Here is a 21,139-nt window from a genome sequence, read left to right as displayed (position 1 = left end):
GCTGTATATCAGCACGGCTGTGATTCGGTCGTAGGCACGAGGCCTCCTCTCCCACACTAAAGCACCTGTCCTGGGCTACAGCCTGGCTCGCTCCGCCGTCCTTTACTTTTGAAGTAGCTATAACTAATGATAATGCAACGTATTGCCTAACTAAACACGGATATGAGTGATCAAAACACTAAATTGTTTACACTAGGAGTAAAGTCATTTAAAACGAGGAGCGAGCCGAGCTGACACGGTGCAGCCCAGGACAGGTGCTGAAGTGCGGATGAGAGGAGGGGACAGACCGGGCAGGAGCAACCAGCCCAGAGGCGTCTCGTCAGTCCTCGGCCGTCTTTAATGTCTCTAGACACCCCTTTCAATCTGTTTAAGGTTATTTGTTTGTGTTTAGGGAGGCTATATTTGCATAGAATATTTTTTGGCAACCAGAAAAGCAATGTTTGACCCGGCGTTTATTTCGGATGGGTGTTTATGGTTTACTCGGCCATCACACTCGCTCGCAAAAAAAAAAAAAGGAGAAGAAAACCGCATTCACACACATTTTGTCTGAAGGAGGGAAGCGCGTCACAGCATCATTTTATTAAATCATAGTTTTCTCTAAACTAAGACTTTCAGAGGAGGTTAAATCGAAAGCAACTGGATTTAGTTATTTGTCTAGGAAGACGTTTCACCTCTCATCCAAGAGGCTTCATGTAAGTTACGCAGCCTGGTCAGATGCTACATGAAGCCTCTTGGATGAGAGGTGAAACGTCTTCCTAGACAAATAACTAAATCCAGTTGCTTTCGATTTAACCTCCTCTGAAATACTATGACCTGGACAAATGAGAATATGCACCGGCCTAAATTAAGACAGCGTGCGGGACTATTTTTCACCCAGGCCCCCCCCAAAATGTAGGGGGGGAAAAAGTCAATCTGTGAATTAAATTACCTGACTACTGGGACAGGTAGCCTATACATTGTGAACACAGTTTCTAACGTGTCTCATGCTTGTTATAAAGTTTTCTCTCTTTTTTTTGGTCTAAAGAGAGATCTTAGCCTAGTTAGTTGCCTTTTGTTAGTTAAATAATCATGGAACAGTTTAAACCCTCTGATAACACAAGCATTGTAAATGATAAAATCCCAAGCCCTTGTTAATATCATAATTTCAATGTGAAGTCATACAGACTACAAACTGCAATTTCAAGGGGCCATCACACAATACATAATCAAACAATGGCTCTAAGGCAGGTGTGTCCAAAATATTCCACAAAGCGCTGTGTGGCTGCAGGTTTTTGTTCCAACCGATCAAAAACACACAGATTGACCAATCAATAATCCGAAGACTGTGATCGGGTCAAGTCTGGTGTGCTGCTGTTTGGTTGGAACAGAAACCTGCAGCCACATGGCCCTTTGTGGAATAGTTTGGATGTCTGCTGTAAGGGGATAACCGGAGTTGGTTTAATAAGACAACATTGTGCTTGCCCCCCATGCCAGGAAAACATGCTGAGGCGTAGACGCATAAATCCCACAGAGGATGCAAAATTTTATGCAAGTACTGGAAGGGACAAAGTGGGCCTTGACATCAGATACATCAGTGCCTTTAAAGGTTAGTGCAATCCTCTAATTGGTTATCATGATTTAAGTTTAAATATTTCACCTTACTTTTTGTCTATTTGTTATGTGTGTTTTAACTAGGTCGTGGTATCTTCACCTCTGCTCCATTTGAAAAAGGAGATTTTCTGTTGGAATATCGAGGGCAACTAATAAGTAGGCAAGAATGTGAGAGCAGACAGAGACTTTACCATGACAGCCTGAAGGTGTTCATGTTTGAGTTCCGTTTTAATGGAAAACTGTGGTGGTAAGTGTTGTGTCATCGCCTTTTCTAATCAGAATTAAATTACACTTTTTTTTTTGTTTCACTGAATATATACAGTGGTCATAAGCTACTTTTCAGAATATATTGTTGATTGTTGATTTATATTGTTGTTCTAAGTCAGGCACATTTATAGTGCCAAATTATAAACTCATGTGTACTCATTGTACTCATGCGTTTCCTTTGCTTTTGTAGTGTTGATGCAGCAAAAGAAGATGGGTCACTCGGAAGGCTCGTAAATGATGATCATATAAATCCCAATGCCAAGATGAAGTATTTGACAGTGGAAGGAAAGCCCCATCTGTGTTTGTTTGCAACACGTGACATAAGTCCAGGAGAAGAGATCACCTATAATTATGGTGAATCAGACTGGCCATGGAGATGCAAGGTGGTCCAAATTATTATACTTTGCGGAAATCATAGTTCTCATAAAGGACATCCTCTTGCCATACAAAAATTCACATACATAAACATATTCTATCTTACTTTGTCCTTAACATAATTTATAGTGCATTAAATACAGTAATTCAAATTCATGGTTGATTTAGCGAAATACATCTACACTGCCACATACACACATGAAAAATGTTGATTGTATTAGAACATTTAGTTTTACTTGATTTCATCAGTCTGATATCTGTCATTAAAATCTCCAGGCACTTAAAGAAACATCTATGGAGGGGCATCAGGATGAGGTGTCATCCATATCGGAGCCCTCGACAGCTGCATCAACTGGTCTTGTTAAAAGCTTTGATCAGGTAAGTTAGATTTTCATGCAGTACAAATACAGCAACACCTACCGAATGCAGGTAGCAGAAATGAAGTGTGCATGATGGGTTCGATAATGGCTTCGAGTGTGTTGGCTGTACTGAGCTACTATTGGCCATTAACTGGTTCAACTCTTTGATATCACGTTGCCACAATTTCGCCATCCACAGCTGAAGATTTTTAGGAGGTGTGTCTTTGTCAACAATAGATTAACAATTGATTGAGACATCACATGGACTAGTCTTCAGACTGTAGTCATTTGGCCTTCAAAGTTACTAAAACAGTTCAAGTGGATGTTTCTTCTCACAAAACACTAATGAGACACAGTCATGATGCCTCTTTTACATTATTTTACACATCTAAAAATCTGTCTTCAGGGTATTTATGATGCCATATTTTCTTCTTTTTGTAGGATCCTGACGAGGAAATACCTCAGGGAAATTCTGAGACTACCATTTTGACATCCCCAACTGAAGATTTTGAAGAGGTATATCTTCATCAGCTTTCCTCACATTCTTCCTGAGTGGTACATTCTCAGTGCCTGTGTTTTTAATGCCTCTTTCCCATATGCTTTATCTGCTATAGCCAATGGCTGAGAGCAGTCGGATCCAGATATGTGAAGACCAGATTCAGACAAGTCCAGGTCCTGGTCCACTCAGCGGGCATGGAAAGGTAAATACAATTCAATGTATTTCTTATTGATGACACTTGTGGCAAACTTCACCAACATGCTTGATCAGTGTTGTGGGTATGTGTGTGTGCAGTCACCTGACTGTGATATGATTTATATGGGCAATGGTATGTAAGGACCATGTACTGAAAGTGTAGGTCAGTATAATGTTTGATTCTGTGTGTGTGTGTGTATAAAGCAGTGATCCACTCTAATATGACTTAGGAGTCCATACAGTTAACAAGGTCCTTTCTCCCGTGACATCATTTTGATTTTCAAAAATACTTGGACAACCTGCATTTGATCTGTTTGTTAATTTAATGAGAATGTTAAGTTGATTACATTTGGTCGATGGGAACTGTGTTGTTAGTAATAAATGGGAAGTAAAACAAGATCTTTTTCAAAACTCATTGATACAAAGTTAGGATTTAGAAGAATTCTCACAAAACACTAATGAGACACAGTCATGATGCCTCTTTTACATTATTTTACACTAGTGTTGTCACGATACCAACATTTTGGTACCGGTATCGGTACCAACATGTTTTTCGATACTTTTCGGTACTTTTCCACATAAAAAGAGAACACAAAAAATGTCATTATTGGCTTTATTTGAATAGAAAATCTTATAACTATAACATATGCATCAGTAAATAATCAGTAAATCAGTAAACAGTCACTGCTGCTGCAGGATTAAATTGTCCATCTATATTAATCTGAACTCTTCCTAAATTAAAACATTAGTGGTCTGTTTAAAAATGAATATCAACTTGTTTTCTTTGCATTATTTGAGGTCTGAAAACACTGCATCTTTTTTGTTATTTTGACCAGTTGTAATTTTTGGGAGAAATTGTTATCAGTAGTTTATAGAATGAAACACAAACGTTCATGTTACTCAAACACACACACCTATTGTTTCCCAGACCAGATTGATTCTGCTCCCCCCACCCCCATCAACGCAATATCTTTCCGTTAATTCATCTCTGCGTAGCGCTGCTTCGCTGTGCTCACTCACTCACACACACACAGACAGAGAGAGAGAGAGAGAGACAGAGAGAGCATGCCAGTGGTGATCCGCGGTAAAAACGAAACTTATTAACGAGGCTGTGGCGGCCCGTCTCTCTCGCGCGCGCGGCGCACACACACACAAACACAGGCACATGGACAGGTGGCGCTGTAACGGTAATAATAAAAGCACCTTGCTTCGTTTGTGGCTCGCTCACTCGCCTCGGCTCAAATTACAATGCGGCGACGTCACCGCTGCCGGCGGCGCAAAATGAAAGTACCGGTCCCATCTAAGCGCAGTATGGTACCGTTTTAAATGCGTTAGTACCCCGGCACCACTCTAGTACCGGTATACCGAACAACCCTATTTTACACATCTAAAAATCTGTCTTCAGGGTGTTTATGATGCTATATTTTCTTCTTTTTGTAGGATCCTGATGAGGAAATACCTCAGGAAAATTCTGAGACTACCATTTTGACATCCCCAACTGAAGATTTTGAAGAGGTATATCTTCATTAGCTTTCGTCACATTCTTTTTATGAAATGTGGGATCCTCCCATTTATTCAGACCTCACATATCTTCCTGAGTGGTACATTCTCAGTGCCTGTGTTTTTAATGCCTCTTTCCCATATGCTTTATCTGCTATAGTTAATGGCTGAGAGCAGTCGGATCCAGATATGTGAAGACCAGATTCAGACAAGTCCAGGTCCTGGTCCACTCAGCGAGCATGGAAAAGTAAATACAATTCGTCGTGTGTATGTGTGTGTGCAGTCACCTGACTGTGATATGATTTATATGGACAATGGTATGTAAGGACCATGTACTGAAAGTGTAGGTCAGTATAATGTTTGATTCTGTGTGTGTGTGTGTATGAAGCAGTGATCCACTCTAATATGACTTAGGAGGTCCATACAGTTAACAAGGTCCTTTCTCCCGTGACATCATTTTGATTTTCAAAAATACTTGGACAACCTGCATTTGATCTGTTTGTTACTTTAATGAGAATGTTAAGTTGATTACATCTGGTCGATGGGAACTGTGTTGTTAGTAATAAATGGGAAGTAAAACAAGATCTTTTTCAAAACTCATTGATACAGATTTAGGACCTATAAAGGCACGGAGTCACTCATACAGCCAAAGTTCTAGCATGGAGGAAGGAATCATATACTAATCTAATAATTTGACATACATTCGAAGATTATAGTTTTTATAGTCATGGACTAGTCTTCAGACTGTAGTCATTTGGCCTTCAAAGTTACTAAAACAGTTCAAGTGGATGTTTCTTCTCACAAAACACTAATGAGACACAGTCATGATGCCTCTTTTGCATTATTTTACACATCTAAAAATCTGTCTTCAGGGTATTTATGATGCCATATTTTCTTCTTTTTGTAGGATCCTGACGAGGAAATACCTCAGGGAAATTCTGAGACTACCATTTTGACATCCCCAACTGAAGATTTTGAAGAGGTATATCTTCATCAGCTTTCCTCACATTCTTCCTGAGTGGTACATTCTCAGTGCCTGTGTTTTTAATGCCTCTTTCCCATATGCTTTATCTGCTATAGCCAATGGCTGAGAGCAGTCGGATCCAGATATGTGAAGACCAGATTCAGACAAGTCCAGGTCCTGGTCCACTCAGCGGGCATGGAAAGGTAAATACAATTCAATGTATTTCTTATTGATGACACTTGTGGCAAACTTCACCAACATGCTTGATCAGTGTTGTGGGTATGTGTGTGTGCAGTCACCTGACTGTGATGTGATTTATATGGACAATGGTATGTAAGGACCATGTACTGAAAGTGTAGGTCAGTATAATGTTTGATTCTGTGTGTGTGTGTATAAAGCAGTGATCCACTCTAATATGACTTAGGAGGTCCATACAGTTAACAAGGTCCTTTCTCCCGTGACATCATTTTGATTTTCAAAAATACTTGGACAACCTGCATTTGATCTGTTTGTTAATTTAATGAGAATGTTAAGTTGATTACATTTGGTCGATGGGAACTGTGTTGTTAGTAATAAATGGGAAGTAAAACAAGATCTTTTTCAAAACTCATTGATACAAAGTTAGGATTTAGAAGAATTCTCACAAAACACTAATGAGACACAGTCATGATGCCTCTTTTACATTATTTTACACATCTAAAAATCTGTCTTAAGGGTATTTATGATGCTATATTTTCTTCTTTTTGTAGGATCCTGATGAGGAAATACCTCAGGAAAATTCTGAGACTACCATTTTGACATCCCCAACTGAAGATTTTGAAGAGGTATATCTTCATTAGCTTTCATCACATTCTTTTTATGAAATGTGGGATCCTCCCATTTATTCAGACCTCACATATCTTCCTGAGTGGTACATTCTCAGTGCCTGTGTTTTTAATGCCTCTTTCCCATATGCTTTATCTGCTATAGTTAATGGCTGAGAGCAGTCGGATCCAGATATGTGAAGACCAGATTCAGACAAGTCCAGGTCCTGGTCCACTCAGCGAGCATGGAAAGGTAAATACAATTCGTCGTGTGTATGTGTGTGTGCAGTCACCTGACTGTGATATGATTTATATGGACAATGGTATGTAAGGACCATGTACTGAAAGTGTAGGTCAGTATAATGTTTGATTCTGTGTGTGTGTGTATAATGCAGTGATCCACTCTAATATGACTTAGGAGGTCCATACAGTTAACAAGGTCCTTTCTCCCGTGACATCATTTTGATTTTCAAAAATACTTGGACAGCCTGCATTTGATCTGTTTGTTACTTTAATGAGAATGTTAAGTTGATTACATTTGGTCGATGGGAACTGTGTTGTTAGTAATAAATGGGAAGTAAAACAAGATCTTATTCAAAACTCATTGATACAGATTTAGGACCTATAAAGGCACGGAGTCACTCATACAGCCAAAGTTCTAGCATGGAGGAAGGAATCATATACTAATCTAATAATTTGACATACATTCGAAGATTATAGTTTTTATAGTCATGGACTAGTCTTCAGACTGTAGTCATTTGGCCTTCAAAGTTACTAAAACAGTTCAAGTGGATGTTTCTTCTCACAAAACACTAATGAGACACAGTCATGATGCCTCTTTTACATTATTTTACACATCTAAAAATCTGTCTTCAGGGTATTTATGATGCCATATTTTCTTCTTTTTGTAGGATCCTGACGAGGAAATACCTCAGGGAAATTCTGAGACTACCATTTTGACATCCCCAACTGAAGATTTTGAAGAGGTATATCTTCATCAGCTTTCCTCACATTCTTCCTGAGTGGTACATTCTCAGTGCCTGTGTTTTTAATGCCTCTTTCCCATATGCTTTATCTGCTATAGCCAATGGCTGAGAGCAGTCGGATCCAGATATGTGAAGACCAGATTCAGACAAGTCCAGGTCCTGGTCCACTCAGCGGGCATGGAAAGGTAAATACAATTCAATGTATTTCTTATTGATGACACTTGTGGCAAACTTCACCAACATGCTTGATCAGTGTTGTGGGTATGTGTGTGTGCAGTCACCTGACTGTGATGTGATTTATATGGACAATGGTATGTAAGGGCCATGTACTGAAAGTGTAGGTCAGTATAATGTTTGATTCTGTGTGTGTGTAAAGCAGTGATCCACTCTAATATGACTTAGGAGGTCCATACAGTTAACAAGGTCCTTTCTCCCGTGACATCATTTTGATTTTCAAAAATACTTGGACAACCTGCATTTGATCTGTTTGTTACTTTAATGAGAATGTTAAGTTTATTACATCTGGTCGATGGGAACTGTGTTGTTAGTAATAAATGGGAAGTAAAACAAGATCTATTCCTATAGGAGCAATACATGTGATATTTTCTAAGTCTAAATCCCCAGATTTGAGTCAGTCTTAGTATAACTGAAAATGTTGACAAGCCAAAGCTAGCAATTTCTTTTTTTCCTGATCTTAACAAATAAGGCACATTTACATTCAACACTGTTGTAATTTTGAGCTCATGTTCTTTTGTTCCCTGTATCTGGGACCAATAAAAATAAGTAAAAAATAATTTCACTTGTTCAAGTCAAATTGATTCAGTTCTCAATAGGGGGACGGAAAATTGTGTGTCACATTGATATTGCATTGGAATGGAATTGCTCTTTTAGGACTTTCAAGATGTCAAAATGTGAATGTGAAATATTTTCCGCCAACAGTGTCAAAATCACCGGCTTGTGTGTGCAACAGTATCCTCCTTGGAGAAATGCCTTCAGTGTGTGGGACCTGTAGCCTCCTTAAAGTGGCTTGGCTATAAGTGCAAAGGTGAGATATATGCAGCATTATTTTGTATGGCTAGTGACAGTAGGTGAAAACAGACTCCGTTTGCAGGGTATTGGGTATATCTGAAACTAATACAGTGTCGTACAACAGTCCTGCAATGAATTATAGTTGTGATATTTTTGCTGAAACTCTTTTTGGAGGTTTTGATTGAACTTTCTGATCATTTTGGAAGCTGAAGTTCATGGTGCTGCTGAGCTGTGTTTTGTCATAGTAAGAGATGTTTCTAATTTTTTGTCTTCTCCCTTTTTAACATTAAGGGTGGGATAAATACTAGAAACACTTCTCTGTATAACACAGACAACGACAACAACAACAACAACAGAGTTGAATTGAAGCCTCAAATGATCAGAAAGTTGAATTAATGCTTCTTCTTTTTGTTTTATTTAGATGTACCTAACCATGTACCTAGTATATGTTGTGTATTCTAATGTACTGTATAATTAACCACTCATCCTTGGTACACAGTTTGTTTTGCTTCACTGGCACTGACAAAATCTGTGAGAGTGTCATGCTTGGGATGAAACATTTTTGCAGTTTATGTGTATTCCAAATCATTAATTTTGGAGAGGAACAATGTAAACAGACTGGCAACAGACAATAATACTTGTATTAAATGTGTTACAGTTTGTTCAGGTGTCTGGCATAAAACCTGTTTCAGACGATTTCCAAATGATAATCTCCTCCACCCATCACAGGCAAGTATCGATTTAGGTTGTCTTGAATTTTTTTAAGTGAATGTAAAGTGTCCATAACTAAAATGTGTTGTCTCACCATTTCAGGAGCAACATCTTTCTGAAGGTTCTAAGGATGAACTGCTGTCAGATGAGGATAGCATACCACATTCCAATGTGGATCCAATATCTGATGATGATCAGGACCAGTCTGATGAGGATTACATACCAGACTCAGAGTTTCAAGATGATGATGAAGATTCAGACACAAGTATACCTTTCATACCTATTCGGTCTAACGATGAACACATTCAGGTAAAACCAGTCACATCTGATGCTTATGGGTCAGACACAGACATCCCAGTTGTGCCCAGTACATCAAAAGGTCAACCGCCCCTTGAAGAAACATCAGGTTCAGCAAATTCTCTAAAAACCTCGCCAAAGAAAAAGAAGAAAAGGCGAGAGGAGCAAGCAGAGCCTCACAATCAAGAATCAACACATTTGACTATGAGCACTAAAAATTACTGTTACATTTGTGGTCAACCACAAAGCAAAATTTCTCGCCACTTGAAGACACACACTACACATGCAGAAGTTGTACGTGTTTTTTCCCTCCCTGAGCACTCAAAGGAGCGTAAAATATTGTTAGAAAAAATGAGGAATAAGGGAAATTTTAGACATAACACTGCTGTTTTACAAGGTGGAGCAGGTCCACTGAAAGTAAAGAGAAAACCAAAGGCTAAAGCAGTGGCAGGAAAGTTTGTTCACTGTATGTACTGTCAAGGGATGTACCTCCGGAAAGAGCTTTGGAGACATGTCCGCAGATGCCCCTGCAAGCCAGAAGATGAAGATTTGGAAAAAGAACCTGGGAGGACCAAAGTACTGGGTTTGGCTGTTGCTCAAGAGTCTGCATCTTGTCACCAGATCACAGCTGGAGTTTGGAAGCTCCTTAGTGCCATGAAACAGGATGAGGTTGCCTCAGCTGTGAGAAATGACCTGTCTATTATTCAGTTTGCCCAATCACTCTTCAACAGACATGGACAAGACCCTACGAAGTACGAATACATGCGACAGAAGCTTCGTGAAGTGGGGCGTTTGTTGTTATGTCTGCGCACAGACTTCTCAGTACATAACCTGGAGGAGGCTGTTAAACCTGCTAACTTTCAGAGGGTTGTGCAAGCTGTAAAGAAAGTTTCTGGTTTTGATGAAGAAAAACACTTGTATGGAGCACCAAGCCTTGCATTGAAATTGGGGCATACATTGCACAAAATTTGTGACATTATCCATTGTAGGGCCCTCATGGCAGAACATGAAGAACTGATCAAGTCCACTGACACATTCAAGAAGTTGTACTCCTCCAAGTGGTCTGAGATGGTGTCTCACAGTGCCTTGAACACACTCAGTGATGCAAAGTACAACAAGCCATCAACTTTACCCTTCACTGAAGATGTTCGCATTCTTCACCAGTACCTTGAGAAATCTGCAGAAAGTGCCTTTTGCAACTTGAAGGAGAATGCCACGACTCAGAACTATGCTCAACTTGCAAAAGTTACACTTGCACAAATCATTGTGTTCAATCGAAGACGAGCTGGGGAGGTTTCAAAAATGCGCCTCAAAAGTTTCCATGAAAGAGACAACACAAAGCTCCATGAAGATGTTGCCATGGGTTTGTCAAAGACTGAACAGAAGCTCTGCAACTATTTCAGCCGAATCGAAATCATGGGGAAAAGGGGCAGAAAGGTTGCAGTTCTGCTCACACCAAGGATGGTGGGTGCTCTCTCACTACTGACCAGTCAAAGGACTGAGTGTGGTGTTTGTGCCACAAATGTCTTCCTGTTTGCAAGACCTAAATCAATGACCCATTACAGAGGGCAGGACTGTTTGCGTGTTCATGCAAGCCAGTGTGGAGCAAAGCACCCTGAGCATCTCAGGTCGACGCAACTTAGGAAACATGTTGCAACACTCTCTCAGGTCCTTAATTTGAAAAATAATGAACTTGATCAGGTCGCAGATTTCTTGGGACATGACATCCGTGTTCACCGGGACTTCTACAGATTACCAGTTCCCACAACACAGCTGGCCAAGATTTCTAAACTGCTTTTATCAATGGAGAAAGGACATCTTTCCAGCATGCAGGGGAAATCCCTGGATGAGATAGAAATTGAAGGTTTGGACAGAAATTAGCACTTATTGATGTTTTGATATTGTTTTTTCACTAAGTTGCTAAGTAAGTCTTGTCAACACATGATACCGATCAGTCAAGATTGTCAGGTTAGCAATGGCCACAAAGTTGGCATCTCATCATGTTACACTTTGGTGCCAGTTACAGAACTGTGGCATTGAATGATACATCTATATACGGTATCTTAAAAATATTTCGAATGTCATTAAGTCCAGTTTTGCTTTGTAGTTTAATTAGTTTTGTGCTATTCATAAGACTTTTACTAACACCATCCCCTAGGTGAAATCGCAGTAAGCGACACTGAGGCCAAGGACAGTGACAATGAATCTGATGACAGTGGCACAGCATTCACAGAGTGTGACACTAGAGAGGCTGTGGATGCTGCAACAGACTCTACAGCTACGGAGCAGGTCCATGATGCTGCAGATTTGGGTAAGTTACTTCTTCAGTTACTTTTACAGTTGTTTTTGATCAAATGTATTTTTTCCATAAAACATGTTTATGTATATTGCAGAAGCAGTGTCATCAGTGACCTCCACAGTGAATGAGACTGCCCCTCTCTCTGAAAGTAAGTTTGATTGTAACGCATCTGTACACAACATATAAAAAGACATTGAAGCAAGCTATAAAATCCAAAAAAGGCAATACAAAAAGACACAAAGTAAGATAAAAAATACAAACTATGTTAAAGTATCCACCATCTGGTATTTATATCTGTTTCAGATGTTGAAGGGGTCTTAAAACCACATTTTTGAGAAATAATATGCAATATTCACTTCTATTTAGCCCTATTGGAGTACCCAATTTAGCTCTCGCGAGAAGAAAACGCCATCTTGAGTCCTCTAGAAGCCGAGAGCTGAGAGGGGGGAGAGGGAGGGGGGCAGGAGTGTTGCAGGATGAGGGGAGCGGCATTTCACAATCTCCACACAGCAACACAGCGTCCATAGTAACAAACTTCCACGACGCAACAGACGCTCATGTTATGGGACTGTACCACAGGTTAGCCCCCCCCCACTGTCTACATGAGAATGGTACAGCCCAAGAGCAAACAGGAAGCAATGCGTTGTTTACGTCTGCGGCAAGAGTGTTCAATACAGTTTGACACGAGCTACACACGCCACGTCTCTGTTTATTAAAACACCAACAGCTCGCTGCTCCGCTTTGCCGGCTGGAGCAGGCTCTTGCTTTCGCCGGACACTCGGCAGCGGACGCTCACTGCATCTGTATGTGCTGGCAACAATCGAAGCGGACGGACGCGGCGGGCTCGCAAAAAAAGCGAGCCATATGAAGCATCCGCTTTTTTTTTTTCCAAACTTATGAATTGCTGGCTGATGTTGAACCACTCTGGTGTTACCCTTCAACTCACCCATGTCGCCTGTGCACTCTGAACTGGCTTATACTGTATTGGTTGCATCACAGCATTACCATGTGAAGAGTTTTGAGTCTTAAGCACATATATCATAGCTTGCACACAACCACTCAAAACTCACAGTTGTTGCTCAGTTGAACACATCTTATATTTTCTATTAATTTAGATGGAGTGAATGTCTGTCAAATATCTAACTTAAAAGAAGCCATTTGAATTTCCATCCTTTTTTTCGGTTCCTAAATGTCCGCACTAGTTTGTTTGTTTGTTTTACTCTCGCTCGCACTAGTTTGCAGTAATTTGACCCGCCCCGCACCACCGCATCTATTTTCACAACCATCCCCGCCGCTATTAAACGTCAGACAGCAGCTTTTTACTTTGAAAGGGCAGACAGAGGCGCTGTGTTGCCGGTAGCTTCTCAGTGTGGAGCTCGTGAGGAGTGAGAGAGTCACAGTGCAGCGAGTGCAGCAGCCGCGGCGGCCGCCGCCTCTCTCTCTCCCCGGTCTGCTCTCAGTGAAACCAACCCCGCTCTGCTGATGCTCCCAGCCGCCGTCTCACCGGTTCCCTCACACCTCCGCCGGCTTTCCCGTCAACATCAGCGCGGCCCTGATAACACACTCTGGACTTCATCATCAGTGTTTTTAATGACCCGCCCCCCCGCGCCCCGCACCGCGCGTCACTAGTGTACAGACCTCCTCAGCCTGAGTAGGCAGACATGATTACCTTCTTAAACAAAAACTGTTTTTGATTTGTCACCATGACTGCTCCAGTGTTTGTTTTATTTTGTTGCATATACAGTCACCTGTTCTGCAGCTCTTTGTATGTTAGACTGCTTGCCAAGTTTCAGTTTTATAGTTACAGTTAGGGACCCTCCCTTTTAATTGAATACCATAGTTGGCAAAATCTATTTTTGGAGGCCTTTTGGAGGTCTTAGAAGCTGTATAAGATGATGTTTGAAGTCCAAGCAGGCATGCAAAAATGGCCTGTGTGAAGAGTTTGTCAAATAAAAAAAATATCCTGTGAAATAAGTTGTGACCTGTTGACCTGCACCTCAAAGAATCGGAACCGAGAATCGTTTAGAACCGGAATCGATATAGAGAATCGGAATCGGAATCGCTAAAATCCAAACGATGCCCAACCCTAGCAGCGAGCGAGGAAAATCACAACCTCAGACGTCTTTAGGCTATCAGATATTATTATAGGCCAAGGGTGGGCAATTATTTTTTCCAGAGGGCCACACTGACTCCGATAAAGTGAGTGAAGGGCCACACAATTCGAAATCGAATTGAAATATTAAATATTTATTGCTGAAAATATATTAAACTACATATATTTGGTGGACATACTTCTTAAAATAGACTATTTGACAGAACACAATCGATGTAATTGCATTTTCAACTTATATCCAGCACAGATCTCATAAAATGCTCTTTTAATCACAGTTTGCTAAATTTCAGTGTTTGGGAAGTTATGATTAGGTGCTGTGATGGGGCTTTATAACCGCCAGCAGTTATGACATGGTTCGGCTGACGGAGGTTTGTGAAACACCGACTCGGTGGTCAGAAACTCCGCTCCGTCGGAGCTCTGGTGTCAGGCAGAGAAAGAGACTGAGCAGCCCTTCATCTCTGTCCTGCAGGAGATCGTCTACCTGCGGAGGTTTCTGTCTGCGATGTGTAGGCTACTGCTCTAACGGGGGCTGTCACTGTTTCAAACAGCTGATTAATGCGAGGGATGGAGGATTTTCTTTCTTTTTTTTTCTTTGTGCACATGGGGGGCCGGATTGAGATGGTCCACGGGCCGTGTCCGGCCAGGTCTGTTATAGGCTATTCTTATATTTAAGCAACATCCAGTCAGGCTGTGATAGAGGCTCACGGGGGCAGACTGGGACAATAATTCAGGTTGGCAATTTTTATTTTACCAGTAAACAAATGTTCCTTAAAAAAACATCTAACGTCCATATTTTAGCTCTACTGTAAAACCCTCCCCGAGAGTGAAATGGCCATTTTGAAGTAGTACCTACTGTACATAAGAGGCATGGTGAGTTAAAGGGTGATACCAGAGTGGTTCAACATCAACCAGCAATTTATAAATGTTTCCCTTCCACCATACACTACTCCCTTTCCCCTTTTCTCTGCATGGCGGTGGAAGGTATATGACCAAAAACCCTACAGAAACCGTGCTGTCTGTAATGCAGAGGAAGCCCTCTGGACTGACCCAGCACAAAGACGTGATGCTGAAGCCAAATGAATCACTTGTTGACTTTGATTTTGCAGTTACATCTACAGTGTAATGTAATGTGCTTTTCATTTAGATTTTGTCTTTGTTCTTAGTCATTTTGCAAGTGCTGAATCCACAGACAGTCAATACTGTAATTCTTGCAGTACTTGCAGTATGCAATATCCAAATTTAAATATCTAAACCATGTTATGGAGTTATGAATGTTGAAATTATTGGAAAACACAAACCTCTTTTTGGAGCTACATGTCCTGAACACCGTTTTCCATTTTCTGATATAGTTTTTAATTAATGCTCTGTAGTGTTGCAATTTTGACGTGTGTGTGTGTGTGTGTGTGTGTGTGTGATCTGAAAACATTGTTTGATTTTGAGCACAGATGAAACTGTTTTGAGGTGTTTGGCAAATATTAAGATTCATCAAAGTTGGACAAATTTTGTTGGTGATATTAAATCAGGTGTCAACTGAAAATTGAGTATTCAAGAACGCTCATCACAGAAACAAGTAAACAGGAATCTGTTCATTAGTTGAACTTTGTTTTTGATTGATCCAACCAGCCAATACATGTTTTGTATGTGTAATGTTTTTTCTTTTGCTTTGTATATCTTCTAGGACAAGATGCTGGTCAAGACGATGAGTCCAGAAGAGTGCCAAAGAAGAAAGTGTGGTCTAAGGCTGAGGTTGCTGCAGTAATGCGGCATTTCAGAGGTCACATTTGCAAAGGAAAACTGGCCACCAAAAACGAATGCAGTCATTGCAAGCTGGTAGAAGGCTCTGCATTAGCACAAAGAACAGTGCAAAATATAAGGGACTTTGTCAGAAACAGAGGAGTAGCTGCAAAGAGACAGTCACAGAAAGAGAAGCTATAGGGTTCCACAGGGTCCAGTGGTGTTTTGGTGTTTGATGCCCTAATATATTCAATAATGCCACCTGTTCAACATGGGTCGTCATAAGTCAGAATAAATATAAATAATCTTGCAGTAAACCTTTTTTTTTGGGGGGGGGGGGGGGGGGGGGTTATGGCTCTTGTGTGGCAGGCTGCTAGTTGCCTGTGAGTTGGGTTTTTGTTGACAAAGTGACTGTGTGAGGTTTGTTTTTGTTTGTTTTATTGTATTTCTATTGTGTTTATGTTTTTATGTTCTAGATTAAGTGCTCTGACACTTTATTTTCACATAGTGATGTTTATTTCACTATTTGATATGTTATATTATGTATACATGGGCAGTATTTCCATGTAACAGCAGTTAATTGATAATAAAATGACTGTTCTGTTAATGTTGTGTGCTGTCAGGTTTGTGTATTTATGTTAATGAGGAGTCATTTAAATTGTGACATCATTGCCCTTTAAAGACCTAATAATGTTTGTTATGAGCTTATAAGCCACATATTTGTGTTGTCTGCATAAACCACAATACTATCAGGGTGGTGTGTATGGAGTTGTGTAGGGTGTATCTGAACTCTAAAGTGAGCTAATTTTTTTTCAGATTTTTTGCAGTACTTTAGTTTAACTCCCAAACCTCTAGGACCTCAGGAAAGGGTAGTCCAGCTAAACCACCACCGGACGGGTTTCGAGAAAATGTCCATCTAAACCATATAAACCCGTATGTGTGTGTGTGTGTGTGTGTGTGTGTGTGTGTCATCACCTCTGGGCGGCGTCAGCTCGATGCTGTTGATCTCACAGAAGCCGGAGGGGAAGATGGAGGGAGAGGTGGAGTGGTAACAGAACCAGTCGGAGCCGTCGGCCGCCTCCGAGCCGTCGATGCCGATCATCAGGTATCCATCCGCCAGGACCTGTGGGGGGGGGGGGGGGCTGTTACTGTGGCAACACACTGCTGTTAGCATGAGGAGCTACAGGAGCTAACAGAGTGTCTGTTACCTGACAGGCTGCTCTGCTCTGCTCTGATCTGATTGGCCGACAGTGCACTGCAAAAATTCTAAATCTTTCTCTTGTGGAGTCGTAGTAAAAAGCAACTGGACTTCTTTTCTTTCTTGAAGACGTTTCACCTTCATCCAAGAGGCTTCTTCAGTTCTGAGACTAATGCCAGAAACCCAGGGATTTAAACCCAGAGTGGGTGGTCCTGTGATTAGTCTAAACTAATCTCTTTCCACTTAAAATAAGACTCATCACCTAAAAATCAACTTGTTTTTAGATCATTTCACTTCTTTCAAACAAATTTTCACTTGAAATAAGTAGAAAAATCTGCCAGTGAAAGCAAATTTTTTGTGCTTGTAATAATAAGGAGGATTTTCAGATTTCAGATTTATTTATTTATTAAAAAATGGGAACAGTACATATTGATGGACATTGACATGTAAATATGTGGGATTGTAGCCAAGTGGCTAGTTTCCATCCCCAGTCCCATTGGCAGGTTGATGTTAGACATAAAAAACAATAACGATAAAAAGTACAAAAGGTAAAAAGTACAAGAGGACTAGGACAATAAAACACCTTTACATCTTACACAAAACATATATGAAAGACATACTGTACATAAACCAGCAGTTAACTGACCATAGACGGTTAAAAGAGTGGGTAAGGGGACCAACAGATTACTGAGAAGTTATAAAGTGCTATAGTGCTAGTTAAAGTGCTGTTTGCTAAAGTGACGAGTGCATAAGTGCAAGACTGAATTGAATTGAATTGTACGATGCTTATATGATGATTATAAATAGGGAACAAATACATATTTGGAATAAGTTATACTGTAAAGAAAGGCTGATAAAAACAGTGGAAATATTCAATCAAATTAAGGAGATGAACTAAATGGTCCCCACCCCAACACTGATGCTCACATGCATACACACACACAGATACATGAACACGCATACATGCACCACCGCTTATTTTCTCATAAGTTGATGTTAGTTTATTTAGTTAGTTTATTTATCTTATTGTTTGTTTATTTTATTGTTTGTTATTTACTTTGGAATATATACTTGGAAAAAAAAATGCAAGGTACAATTAAGAAAATGAAATGATTATGACTATGTTTGTGAAGGTGAGAAACCTTGCAATAAAGTATTAAAAAAATGAATTGCACGATGCCCCAATAAAGTGCAGGATCGACTTAAATTGCACTATCCCATAACACACGATTGCACATGCACTTGCTCCACTATCAGATTTTTCTACTTATTTCATGTGAAATCTGCTTGAAAGAAGTAAAAAGTGTCTAAAAACAAGCTGCTTTTTAATGTGATGAGTCTTATTTTAAGTAGAATGAGATTGTTTTGATTAGAAATGACATTTTGACTAGAAATAAGACAGATATTCTTGTTAAGTTGTTGAGTTTGTGCAGCGTGCTCACCTTCCTGACCGTGGCCACGCAGATGGCCGACAGGTTGAGAGGGTCGATGGCCTCCAGCTTCATCCCGTCCTCGAACCACGAGCCGGTCTGGTCCACCTCCCTCACCTGGCAACAAACACAGGACGCAGGCGTGAGCGGCTGAGGCCCCGCCCCTCCCCTCCCAGCGCCGCCTCTGATTGGCCGGCGGTCTGTGCTGAGTCAGGTAGATCCACCTGGACCAGGACAGAACCAGAACCAGAACCAGAACCGATCAGCTGCTGGTGACCAGACTCTCACCTTGGCAAACAGCTGTCCAGGAGCGTCCACCGGGCCGTCCAGCTTCTTCAACACATCTGGAGACACACACACACACACACACACACACACACACACACACACTGATTCTACAGCTGCTGAAAACCCGATGGACGAGCTGACTCACCGATCAGCTGAAGGATTGAATAGTTGGGTGTTGATTGCAACTGTAATGCTGTTAACTATTTTTTTTTTTTTGGCTACACTTGTTAAAGGGACAACGAGGAGTTTCTATTTGGTTATAAAAAAGTCTCATATTAATGTGGATGAATCTACGTTACCACTTGTTAATGGTCCATTTTAGATAAATCTATGGTTTTGTCTCTATGGTTATTTTGTTATTATTAGTGGTGGTGGAAATGCTGGGCGAGCCGACCAGCGTTTCTTTACTTTCGGTTTCGTGGCGAGTCATGAGAATAACGCCGCCGAATCTCCGTTTATGGTGGGAACTACGACGGTATGTGATCGTCTTCCAACCTCTGACTTTAATTCTTGATGAATGAAAACATGAGTCTGTCTTGCTCCGGTCAAAGAATTTCACGGTGTGGAGGCTCATAAATGTAGTGAAAAAACACTTTGCTTTAACAAAACTCCTCGTTGTCCCTTTAATTATTGGATAATTGTTTCTTTCTATGACTCTGATTGCAACTGAAATACTGTTTAATTATCTATTTATTTTATTTTTTGGCTACACTTGTTAATTGTTGGATACTTGTTTCTTTCTATGACTCTGAAACCATGAAGAACTCTAATGGATGTGATGGAAAATTGAATTAAAGGATAGTAGACATCTATAAGCTAGAGAGCTTCAGCTTCACCTTTTCTATCTATTTATGAACTAGTTGAACTAATGATGGTTTTATGGAAGGTTGACTGACTGGGATTGATGCTCAACTGTAAATAATTTTGTGTTAAAGATCGAATAAACTACTACTACTACTACTACTACCGTATTTTCCGGACTATGTCGCACCGGATTATTAGTCGCATCTGCCTAAAAATACGTCATGAAGAGGAAAAAAACATATATAAGTCGCACCGGTTTATAAGTCACATTTATTTTTCAAACATTTAATTAATAGCCGGGTCTCATATAATGGCCGGGGCTTTGTTTACACGAAAGGCCGGCACCTACAGCGCGTGCTGCTTTTATGCATGCTTTGTGGTGTGTATGTGTGTGTGAGGATGCGTAGAGGATGCGGAGATGAATGAAGGCGATCGTCCGACGGGGGGCGGCGGCGGCGGCGAATATCGCTCCTTTTTTTTTTTTTAAGACGTTAGTTTAGGCGGCAGCTCTTTGTTGTTAAGGCGGCCGCCTTAACAGGAAAGCGCTGCGGGAAACCCTGTGATCAGAAATCCTTTGTGGACTGTCTGTGAAGACGGACGGGAGTGAAGCCGACCTCTCCTCTGCTTCAGAGAGGGACAGGCTGGCACTGTCGGACCTGGCTCTCTGCTCCGTGTCCGGAGCACAGTCGGGACCGGAGCAGAGACCGAAGACGGACCGCAGAACACGCTGTGAAAATACTCTGAACTGACGGAGTGAAGCGCTACGGCGCAACGGAGACAGGTCAGACGGCGCAGCGAGGAGAACAGCACGTGAGGAAGATGAAGATGAGCTACTGAATGAGGAGTTGCATATATAGGTATGCATAATATAGGTTGCATGGCCAGCCAAACTAGAAAAAAAACGCGACTTATAGTCCGGAAAATACGGTACTACTACCCACCGATCAGCTGACTCATGGATCAGCTGACTCACCGGAGCGTTTGAAGCGGTGTCCGATGGATCGAGACCAGCCGATGCTGTGGATCAGAGGACTGTACATGTGACACCAGAAGTCGTCTGACCCGTCGTCGCACTCCTCGTACACCAGACGGAGACGCCCACCGATCACCTGCACACACACACACACACACACACACACACACACACACACACACACACACACACACACACACACACACACAGAGTCACTCTACCCCTCTGGCGGAGGACAGCGACCTCTGACCTTTCCCTCCGTGTCTCACCTGCTCCACCAGAGCCACGCGGGTGCGACACAGGTGAGTCTTGTCCACCACCTCCACCCTCATCTGCTTCTTGAAGGGGAACTGCATGCTCTCCGTCACCTGGAGGAGAGGAGGAGAGGAGAGGAGAGGAGGAGAGGAGAGGAGAGGAGAGGAGAGGAGAGGAGAGGAGAGGAGAGGAGAGGAGAGGAGAGGAGAGGAGAGGAGAGGGGGCCCAGTCAGAGAGTCTGTCAGTCCTTCGGCTCAGGTTCGATCACCTCCTCCAATGCTCGGCCTCTGTCATCGTAAAGTTGTCAATAAAGTTTGACTGCAGGTTTATGCTGCATTTGAGACAAATCAGAACTCAGGTTTTGCCAAACTCCCACGTCACCGTCAATGGTAAAACATCGAGTAAAATGCTTTTTAAACACCAAAATACATTACAATGTTATGAAATATACAATATCTACATACGGTTAC

General features: G+C 41.3%; 1 protein-coding gene across 1 annotated transcript in view; it reads right to left on the bottom strand.

Annotated features, from left to right (window-relative positions):
- LOC310989781 (MBT domain-containing protein 1-like) overlaps window positions 1-21,139 on the bottom strand; it is a gene marked incomplete at its 5' end in the record, with an annotated part of 38,082 nt that overhangs the window by 6,873 nt on the left and 10,070 nt on the right. The window contains 5 exons of the mRNA XM_083976929.1: window positions 16,697-16,844; window positions 18,362-18,466; window positions 18,638-18,693; window positions 20,415-20,550; window positions 20,684-20,782. Of these exons, the coding sequence (XP_083833055.1) occupies window positions 16,697-16,844; window positions 18,362-18,466; window positions 18,638-18,693; window positions 20,415-20,550; window positions 20,684-20,782 (544 nt within the window). The remainder of the gene's footprint in view (window positions 1-16,696; window positions 16,845-18,361; window positions 18,467-18,637; window positions 18,694-20,414; window positions 20,551-20,683; window positions 20,783-21,139) is intronic.

The sequence above is a fragment of the Trachurus trachurus genome (assembly GCF_905171665.1).
Source record: "Trachurus trachurus genome assembly, chromosome: 8".
Taxonomy (NCBI): domain Eukaryota; kingdom Metazoa; phylum Chordata; class Actinopteri; order Carangiformes; family Carangidae; genus Trachurus; species Trachurus trachurus.
Note: the sequence above shows the minus strand (reverse complement) of the source record. Positions and strands in the feature narration are given on the sequence as shown.